A 10,488-nucleotide genomic window follows, 5' to 3' on the forward strand; every position below is an offset into this window, starting at 1 on the left:
TTTTTGGGGTATTTTATACAGGTTGGCGCTCCGAAAAGTTGACAGGTGTGTGTATTTCTGTGTGTAAGGGAGCCTGTTGCACTGGAAAACAACATTAAAAAAAAAAAAAACAGATATGCACCCATTTTGTTCATTTTTAAAATGATATTTTTGCCATCTTTCTGTTCAGGAAATGTGTGGTTCTATGCGGCCTCCTGATAGAGCTGCCCCCCCCCCCCAAATAAAAAGGGTGGCCCTTTACGCTATTTAAATTGCCTTTTCTTGAACTAGATTATTACTCGAGAGATGTAAACTTTGTCGCTACAGTCAATGAGTTCGGTGAGGGTAAAATGTAGTCAACTAAAAGAGAAGACTTCTGTTTCACAAAGTAGATAGTTACTAGTACTTTTTAGTAAGAACGGAAGTCGCTAGATACTGGTAACTAGTTAATACAAGACAGGTATACACAACTTTGTAGTCACAATGAGTAAAGTGTGACCAAGTGTGTGTGTTGTAATGTCATTTAAACTGATAACTATTATGCTACCACCCTTTCGTCAAAACGTGGAACTGCAAGGAAAGCAAACTTTACTATTTTTTATTTTATTTTTTTTTTTTATACAGTATTGAAATTACATAAGCGTATTGCCTTCCGTATCAAAGGACAACAGTATCCAGACGGCCTAATAGCCTTTATGCTGTTCATGTTAGTGGCATAACCTATCGTTTTACAAAACCAAGCAACATAATTTGCGTGCATAATTTTAGGGATATTTCTTTGTTTACCGTGGAGCAGACAAAGGTTGATTTTTGAAGGATTTAAATGACCGTGTACTACCGCATAGCTTTTAGCAGAATGTTACCATTTTGTTTAGCATTCTTTCAGCTACAGGTGTATCATTTGATCTTTGGAAAATGTTTTCGCCGCAGCACGTTGAAAGTTTGCCACTTAATTATAATGTCAATTTCAAAACAAAACAAACGATGAGACTATTAAGTGTGTGTGTGTGTTGTGTGTGTGTGTGTGTGTGTGTGTGGTGTGTGTGTGTGTGTGTGTGTGTGTGTGTCACCAGAGTCTCAATTAGTGAAGTCGTGAAAGGCCAGAGGGAGCGCAGGTGGAAAAACAAGCCTCCGTCTCTGGAGTGACTCTCTGCCACATTTGTTTGTTTACTCTCATGACTTGCTTCGTCACTAAAATATATTTTTAAATGCTGTTGATGACATATTAATTCTGCAGAAGCTGCTTATTCATGTTTAAAATAAACATTTTGAATACAGTTGATTTATAAATCATTTCACTGTAATACAATCAATGAATTATTTACATTTGAAAAAAAATGTAGTGCAGGTCAACGTATTTTACTATACAGTTTACCTCAATGATGATAAATCAATTTACCAATGTTTTAAAATGAAAAAAGATTGCACATATGTGTAAAATGGTTGGTTTTACAAATATTGTATTGGATTTTTTTTGAAGAAATGAACTATCCATTTATTCAAAAGATAGATGTTCAATATGCAAAATTGTAAACATCCAAAATATCCATCCATTTTTCCTTTGGTTTAGCCGCTTATCCTCACAAGGGTCACGGGGCGTGCTGGAGCCTATCCTGGCTATCAAGGGGCAGGAGGCGGGGTACACCCTGAACTGGTTGCCAGCCAATCACAGGGCACATCGAGACAGACAACAGTTTGACTCCCAATCACACCTACGGGCAATTTAAAATGTCCAATTAATGTTGCATATTTTTGGGATGTGGGAGGAAACTGGAGTGCCCACCCAGAGAAAAGCCACGCAGCCACTGGGAGAACATGTAAACTCCACACAGGCGGGCCCGGGATTGAACCCGGGTCCTCAGAACTGTGAGGTCAACGCTCCACAGGCTGATTCACCGTAACGCGCATTTTTTTATTATATTAACTTTTTTTTAGATATAAATTAACCATTTATTTAAAAAAATGTGTGATATACAGTTTCTGTGTAGAAATATTTCACAATTTTTACATTTATAATGGGGTGGAATAGTGGATGACTATTTATCACATCTGCCTTGCAGATCTGAGGACCCGGGTTCAAATCCAAATCCAAATAATTGAAATTGCCCGGAGGTGTTAATGTGAGTTTCTATGTGCCCCGTGAATGGCTGGTGACCAGTTCAGGATCAAATCTGCTTTTTCATATCTGTTTAAATATGTTGTTGCCGTTTTGTAACAAGTTGCCATTTATTTTGTAAGGAGACTGTCATGAAAAAAATATTATATTACAGCGAACTAAAACACTATATGGTCACTTAATTAGAAACACCATCCAAACGTGAATCATTTTTCTCTTTTAACGGAAGACGTTTATTATGCTGCCTGCCGTTTCTAACGTTTCATTTGGAGCGTGTCACAATTTTAGAAGCAGCTGGCAGTGCACTTGCAAATCTCTCCGGGAATGCTAATTATTAATGATAACCCCCCTAATAATAAGTCCCGTGGCATCGCAGGCAAGTTTGTTGTCTCGGGCGACCTTTTAAGAATTAAGCGTCACAATTGCAAGAAACAATTTGGGGCGTTCCGCTGAATTGCCGCCATTTGAGTCCCATGGAAATAAAATGTCAAATTGCACAATAAAATGAACAGTTTTTTTTTTTTTTTTTTTAACTCAGCAAAATGTCCTGACTTCATATTCACAATAATAATTTAAATTGCCTTGAACACTTGTAAAGACAAAAAAAGATTTACATCCTTTAGAATGTCTTCATTATTATTATTACTATTATTAAAATTACACCTTGAGCTTATCATATTCCAAATGAACAATTTAGTTTAAATTAACATTTTGTCGGTGTGCACGGCTTTTCACCCCGTCGACACTCTACCCCCCTTTGGAAAATGTGGACTATTCCACAAGTGAGCTGGCCCACAGGAACTCATCCAATTCCTCTTTAATTATTTTTCTGTATTGATTATATTTCAAGTATGACTGGGATTGTTGAAATCTCCTCACAATAGTCACCTAATAACTTTTTTTTAAAGTGAATGGATGATTTTTTTTTTTTAGGTAGTTTTGAGTTTTTCTTTTTGTTGAACTGCTGCTGACTCATGTCAATAAGCTGTTAGCATAAATGCCATATGGCTATATTTCATATAATGTACTTTAAAAAAAAGAAGAAGAAGTTGTTAAAATGTAGTCAGTGTACATTTTGCATAGTAAAAAAAAAATCTGACAGACAGGAATATAAGTTTTTTTTGGCAGGGATACAAGACCCACATGGCATCAATTCAGTTGTGTGGTGCAAAAATTTTCGTGAGAAAATGTGCCAAATCATGCATTCTTCATATACAGTACAAATATGATATGTACTGTGACAGACAATACCGTACAATGTTCTCTTGGTTGCTGCTAGGACAAGGCAACAATTTGTGTGTCTGTGTGTTTGTCAGCCCCGCTAAGATTTGGTGCTTAAGTTTAGCGTTAGCATTAGCAATTAATTTGGAGTTTAGGGAAGTGCTCATTACAACTTGAGGGCTGATTGTTGTCTCTTGTTTTTCTCATCAAGTCACTCAACCATGTTTGTTGTAAAATGGTCGCCAAGGTTACGGTGGGCAGATCTCGCCGTGGGATTAAAAACTTGATTTTGTTGACTTGAACTAATGTTGTTTATGTGCGGGGCGGGCGTGTCTCAACCCGGGGGGAAGGGGTGGTGGTGGGGGCGGTTCAGGCCTCCGGCATCCTCTGTTATAGGCTGTACGCTGGAGTCAAGATCCAGTTGGGGACCATGAACCTGTTCAATCCGGCAGAGGACGAGAACGTGTCCATGGTGCACCCCGAGTACTTCATCATCAGCGGCCTATCCGGTGTCCCTCACATCAAGCTGTACTACGTCTTCCTGTTTGTGGTCTACACGTTGTCCGTGCTGGCCAACGGCACCGTGATGACCGTCATCTGCCTAGACCGCCGGCTCCAGACCCCCAAGTACGTGGCGGTCTTCAACCTGGCCTTCGTGGACCTGTTCGGGAGCTCGGCTCTGGTCCCCAAGCTCCTGGACGTGTTCCTGTTAGGCAACCGCCGCGTCCCCTTCCGCAGCTGCCTGGCTTTGCTGTTCTTCTGCTACACCTGCTTGTCGATGCAGTCCTTCAACTTGGTTGCGCTGGCCTACGACCGCCTCCTGGCCATCATCTTCCCCCTGCACTACCAGGTGAGGAGCAGAAACCGCAGCTTCGTATCAGATTTGAACTTTCGTTCAACAACGCGCACCAAACAAATTGAGTGGCAAGACGCAAGCATACTTGAAGTGCCTTGCAAGGATCGGTCATCGCTCTTTTTTTTTTTTTTTATCAGGATGAGCGGTACCATGTGTCCACCGCTGCGTCGCCAGCAATCTGTAACTGGAAGTGGTGCGCTTTGTCTTTCAGAGTAAGAGCATAGCACAAGTTCTGTTGTATGTTCACTGTCCAATCGTAGAAACTCGTCGTTACTATACGTGGTGCGTTCAAAGAGATGCAATCCTGGCAGAATGGTAAAAGTGAAAAGCTCTCCTTTAACTTTTCTCAGTCTCAGTGTTTAAAGTTGTTGTATCAGTTGGGCTTAATTTTTTTTTTCCATTTTTTCCAGATTTATCAGAGTGGACTTGGAAAAGTGGTTATTTAAAAAGTGCTCTCTGAATACAGCTGATTTGAGAAATGACCAAGGCACTCTGATATCTTGTAAGTTGGGCAAAAAATGGAATTGAGTTTTTTTTTTTTTGGTTCCTTGAGGCAGCACGGTGGAGCAGCTGTAAAGCCTCGCAGTTCTGAAGGTCGGTGTTCAAATCCCGGCCCCGCCTGTGTGGAGTTTGCATGTTCTCCCCTTGGCTGCGTGGCTTTTCTCCGGGCGCTCCGGTTTCCCCCCACATCCCAAAAACACGCAACATGAATTGGACACTCTAAATTGCCCCAAGGTGTTATTGCGTGTGCGACTGTCGTCTGTCTCGATGTGCCCTGCGATTGGCGGGCAACCGGTTCAGGGTGTACCCCGCCTCCTGCCCATGACAGCTCGGATTGGCTCCATCCCTCCAGTGACTCTCGTGAGTATAAGCGGCTCAGAAAACGGATGGATGGATGGATGGATGGATGGATGGATGGATGGATGGATGGTTTCTCGACGTACGTAGATCGTGTGAACTTCCTCCCTCCCAACCAGGTGAGGATGACGCACCGCTTCATGTTATCGCTGATCCTGGGCTTCTGGCTGCTGGTGGCGGTCCTGGTCGCGGTGGCCACGGGCCTGCTGACCCGACTGTCGTTCTGCAAGTCGGTGGTGATCAACAGCTACTTCTGCGACCACGGCCAGATCTACCGGCTGGCGTGCAACAGCCACTACCCCAACTACGTGGTGAGCTGCGTGTACCCGGTGGTGATTTTCTGGCTGCCGCTGGCCTTCATCCTGCTCAGCTACGTGGCCATCGGCTGCACCCTGGCCAAGGTGGCCGCCGTCCAGGAGCGCCTCAAGGCCTTCCGCACCTGCGCCGCGCACCTCTCGCTGGTGGCCATCTACTTCATCCCGCTGCTCATCACCTTCACGCTGATGGAGAACATCCACCCGGACGGCCGCATTGTCAACCTGTCGCTCACCTCCGTCTTCCCCCCCGTGCTCAACCCGGTCATCTACACGCTGCAGACGCAGGAGATTAAAGAGTCGCTGAGCAGGCTCGTCAGGAGCGCGCGACGCGGCAAACAGGTCGGACGCTCAAAAGTGTGGACGGCAACCAAATAGGAAGTACCGTCGTAGCTCAACTTACGAGTGACCTGACTCGGGAGTTTTTCGAGGTGGGGAGCATCGCTTCTTTGCGATCGGCGCCAGCGACACAAACTCAATTTGTGAGGAAGTGAACATCCTGTTCGTTAACCTGTTTATTGCCACTTCTTGTTCAAAAACATTGAAAAAAATCTACGAAAATAGAGAATGATATCATTATTAATATTTTTATCCGTTCACGCCTGAAGGTCCGTTAGCATAAAATGCTGACATACAATTAAGAAAGGCATAGACGGCTAAGCAAACTAGCTTGGATATCGCGGTATGCTTCAATTTTAGGTGATGCATATTTGAACACAAACGGTTGCAACAAATCATATTCACAGCCATTTTTTTTCTTTATCCTCTGTGAAGACTGACAAATTTTACTGGGGTTTCGTGAGCAGTTGTGTGAGCATTTTCTTTTATATCCGGCCGCATATGAATGTATATTGCTCATGTATGAAACTCAGAAATGACACAGTTTAAACATTTGTTGTTTCACTGAACATGTATCTACATTGATACTTTCAAATCAGAATTGTTCATTGTTTGTGGTATGTTCAATGTGCTTTTCAGAGTGATTTTGGAGCTAGAAGGTGGAAAACCAGGTATGAAAAATAACTGATCCAAATTCCTCATTTATACACAATGAGCATGTTGCTACATTGATAATCATAAAGTCACTTTTTTTTTTATTGCGTTTAAAGTATCTGAAGGTGTTTGCATACAACCAAGTTTAATACAGATCGGACCCAGATTATACAGAAATGAGGTCCGGGCTCAGGTGGACGTGGTCTTGCCCGTCCGCCGGCCCTGGCTCAAGAGTTCCTGCCGTGCCTTGTGGTAGTCGCTCATGCATTTTTTGAAGGCTCCCACGTGGCTCTGGCACACTCGCCAGTCCTGATGCTCGGCCATGCAGTCCTGCAGCGCCTCGTGCAATTCAGCGCACCCCGTGCGAGAGATCATTCGCTCCACCGGGTCTTCGGCCTCCCCGTCGTCATCGCTGGCGCCCGTCGTCATCTTCTTCTTCGCACTTCGGTCGTGAGCAGGGGGTGACGTCATGCTACGCAGGAATGTGACGTTGAATATTTGTTGCAGTTTCATAATCCCATTTATGTATAGTTTCCTCCTGTGTTAATCGTCATTTCTATGGTTAAAAATTTATCAAATTTGTCTGTGTACCAAATGTGGTGAACAATAATTCTAACGTCAAACTTGCTGAGGCGGTTGATTGACTTTTAGAAGTCACCAACATGCGACGTTTGTTTGTTCGTTAAATCCATATTCTCGTACCTCTTATCTTTTCCTTCATTGGCTCCGCGTTTCCAATAATCGAAGAAAAAAATTATATGGATACACAATCGTGAACTTTTGATCAGAAAAGAAAAGAAAGGGTTATGGTTAACAGTTTGTAGGGGGACACATTTAGGCGTAGGACCGAGTGTAACAGTCAAATCTTTCCTACGTGGTTGCTCAGTAAAATGTCTTTATCTAAATGTGCTGTGTTGTGATTTCGTTATATATTTCATAGAACTGTTAATGTGATTTTCGTTGAATAATTGTGTATTTTAGAAGAAACAAGCTCGAGACTTGGTTCAGTTGTCAAAACGTCCCCTTAAAACACAGCTGCTTCCTGGTTTGAAAATTAGAATTTTACTGGTACTATGCCATAAACAAAACAAAAAATAACTAAAGCTCATGATATCTTAGTATTAGTTAGGGATGGAGATTCAATCAATTTAATTTAATCAATCACTGTTACTGGGCTTAAATGATTCGCTGTATTTAGCATTTTACACATTCAGAAAGAGCGCCATCTGCTGGCTAAACCGGTGGGCGAATAAAGATGATTCTGATTCATTTTAGGTGTCCGGTGAGTGCAGTGTATGTAAATGTCCACCAAGGGGCAGCACGCAGCCATTGAAGAAACGTGCAAAGGAAAAGTGCGCGGTTCCTCGTGCGCAACATTCTTTATAAAAATATCTTCATGTGAAATCAGTCATCAGAATAATTGATCCTCATTAGCAAGCAAAAAAAAAAAAAAAAAATCTTCCCAGACCTGAAGCTAATGCGCCGATCTCTAATTAGCCTGGAGTGTGTGGATCGCTTTATTACATCTGTATTAGTCTTGTTTTTCTTTCTTTCTGTGTGTCGCGGGTCTGTCATTGGGTGACTCTTTTAAACCGAAATGAAGTCTTAATGAAAGCAGGATGCTGATCCAGGATCAATGTAGACTAGATTCAAAAAGACAAAAGAAACTCCCAAGAGGCTTGCATGGGAGGGGGATCCAGCAGGTCACCTCCACAACTGCGCCGACACTCCTCAGCACAAGATTTGCATTTAAAAAAAAAAAAAAGTTTGTTTTTTTTAAGTCATTTGGTGCCGTGCATGTTTATATTGAACCGGAATCCAAGCTTTTAATGCCACTGACGTATATACTCACTAAGTACGCTCGGAACAGGGTCTGTTTGTCTGAAATTCCCCAAATTTGTAAAACACAAAATGATCAATAGGTTCCCATAGATCAGGGGTGTCAAATTCATTTTTGTCCTGGGCCACGTCGTAGTCACAGTTTCTTGCAAAGGGTCGTTATGACAAAAAGCATATAGTAAGTTTCTTTCGGCTTGTCCCTTTCGGGGTCGCCACAGCGTGTCATCTCAGATGAACGCACATATGTTTGGCACAATTTTTACGCCGGATGCCCTTCCTGACGCAACCCTTCTCAGGGAGTGGAGGCCCCAGTGGGATACGAACCCACAACCCCTGGTTTATCAAACCAGTGCTCTAACCACTGAGCTACAGCATGAAAATCATTAATTGCTTCATCATATTTACACGTGAAATTTATGAACTAGTTTTGGAATTGGAAATCAAGGGTAATGCGTTTTTTGGAAACACAAAAATGCTTGCAATCTCTCATCATCAGTTAAGATATGGCAATTGGAGATTTTGATCAATTTTAACAAAAAAAATAATAATCATGCACATGATTTGCCTTCGCGGGCCACATAAAATCACGTGGCGGGCCGGAACTGGCACCTGCGCCGTGGATGGCGGCGTATGGGTTTGGATTTGAGATCAGCACAGATTTTGATTAGAAGATAAAGACTAGGTGGGGAATCTTCCCTCGACACGTTTCTTCGTTGTAAATAAATAATCATATTGCCTTGAAAAGTCTTTGGTTTCAAATGTCACAAAAATAAAGAAATGTCACTCTTTTGCTTGACAGAAGCTTGTTTTTTTATGCTTTTGGATCAGAAATATTATTTCGGGTGGAAGTAGAAGAAGAAGACGCTCCCCAATTTAACACATTTTGATCAGGAATGTTTTCGCAACGCTCTTGTGAGCTCTCGGCTTAATGAGTTTTCTCGATGACGCCGGCAGCTTTTTAATCAGCACCTTTGCTGCCCTCCAGTCTTAATTGCAACACAAAGATGAGATTAACGAGGCTTAGCCGCGAACGCGACCTTTTGTTTGTTTGCGCGCAAGGTCGGACGGCTCCACGTCGGCTCGCTCGATCGCTACGACAGACTGAAGGAGAAGCGTACCCAATGATGTCATTAATTGCAGCTTCTTTTTTTTTATTATAAAATCATTTGTGTTCAAATACACAAAGCAATCAATTTTTTTTTGTATTATGTTATTCCGTCCATTTTAATTTTCACGTCCAGTAATGCCTTCGCTTATCGCGCGGGATTAATATTTGTGATTTTTTTTGTGTGATTTTAGTGATACTTGAGAGAGGTGTAGATGTTCCATTTGTCCACTGGGGGTCGCCATTCACACAGTACTGTAGAAAATATGGGCCAGTGACTGGGCGACGTCGTCAGCAGCTAGTTTGAGGGGGAAATGATTCAGGGCCGCTTGACTGCTGTCTTGTTGTGTTCCTTCTAAGCAAATCTCAGACGTGCATTGAAAAAAAAAAGACAATTTTGATTTCAGATACAGAAAATTTGAGGCTGTTTGACACGTGGCGCTCGTCTTCATCATTTAAAAGCTGTGTTGACGTGTTTGTGATGCCGTTGTTGGTTCCTAAAGCTCGCCAACGCTCATTTGTTCCACTTGCAGAACTTAAAGGAGAATTTAGGTGTCCGCTGAGGGGATGATGATGATGATGACAAATTATCTGTTCTAAAAATACAAATATTCAAATGGATTCTTCTTCTTCTTCTTTTCTTTTCGGCTTGCCCCGTTAGGGGTCGCCACAGCGTGTCATCTCAGAAGAACGCATACTTTTCTTTTTGGTACAGTTTTACGCCGGTTACCATTCCTGAGGCAACCCCTCTATGGATATTAAAAATATTAAAAGGAGGGCGGAACAGTGGTTCAGGTGGAATGATTTAGCCTCACAGTTCTGAGGTACTGGGTTCAATCCCGGACCAGCCTGTGTGGAGTTTGCATGTTCTCCCCGGTGCCTGTGTGGCTTTTCTCCGGGTGGGCACTCCGGTTTCCTCCCACATCCCAAAAACATGCAACAATGAATTGGACACTAAATTGCTCGTAGGTGTGATTGTGAGTCTAGCTGTTTGTCTCGATGTGCCCTGCGATTGGCTGGCGACCAGTTCAGGGTGTACCCCGCCCCCTGCTCGTTGACAGCTGGGATAGGCTCCGGCACTCCTCGCATCTCTCGTGAGGATAAGTGGCTAAGAAAATTGACGGATGGATTAAAAGGAAAATTGGGGGAGAAAATATTTGTATGGGGTGGCACGGTGGGGCAGCTGGTAAAGTGTTGGCTCACAGTT

The 10,488-nt window shown here is 42.8% G+C and overlaps 2 protein-coding genes across 2 annotated transcripts; one reads left to right on the plus strand and one right to left on the minus strand.

Annotated features, from left to right (window-relative positions):
• The first annotated feature begins 3,236 nt into the window (after nt 1-3,236).
• LOC133491773 (olfactory receptor 1E16-like) lies at nt 3,237-6,269 on the plus strand. The gene is made up of 2 exons (XM_061803360.1): nt 3,237-4,166; nt 5,150-6,269. Exons 1-2 carry the CDS (start codon nt 3,747-3,749, stop codon nt 5,720-5,722), a joined length of 993 nt encoding a protein of 330 aa, XP_061659344.1. The 5' UTR covers nt 3,237-3,746; the 3' UTR covers nt 5,723-6,269.
• A 146-nt stretch (nt 6,270-6,415) lies between these two features.
• On the minus strand, nt 6,416-7,229 carry LOC133491774 (cytochrome c oxidase assembly factor 4 homolog, mitochondrial). The gene is made up of 2 exons (XM_061803361.1): nt 7,040-7,229; nt 6,416-6,809 (listed from the first exon to the last, which is right to left on the minus strand). The coding sequence occupies exon 2, from the start codon at nt 6,806-6,808 to the stop codon at nt 6,527-6,529; it is 282 nt and encodes a 93-aa protein (XP_061659345.1). The 5' UTR covers nt 6,809; nt 7,040-7,229; the 3' UTR covers nt 6,416-6,526.
• Between the last annotated feature and the right edge of the window lie 3,259 nt (nt 7,230-10,488).

This window comes from Syngnathoides biaculeatus, chromosome 18 (genome assembly GCF_019802595.1).
Source record: "Syngnathoides biaculeatus isolate LvHL_M chromosome 18, ASM1980259v1, whole genome shotgun sequence".
NCBI lineage: Eukaryota > Metazoa > Chordata > Actinopteri > Syngnathiformes > Syngnathidae > Syngnathoides > Syngnathoides biaculeatus.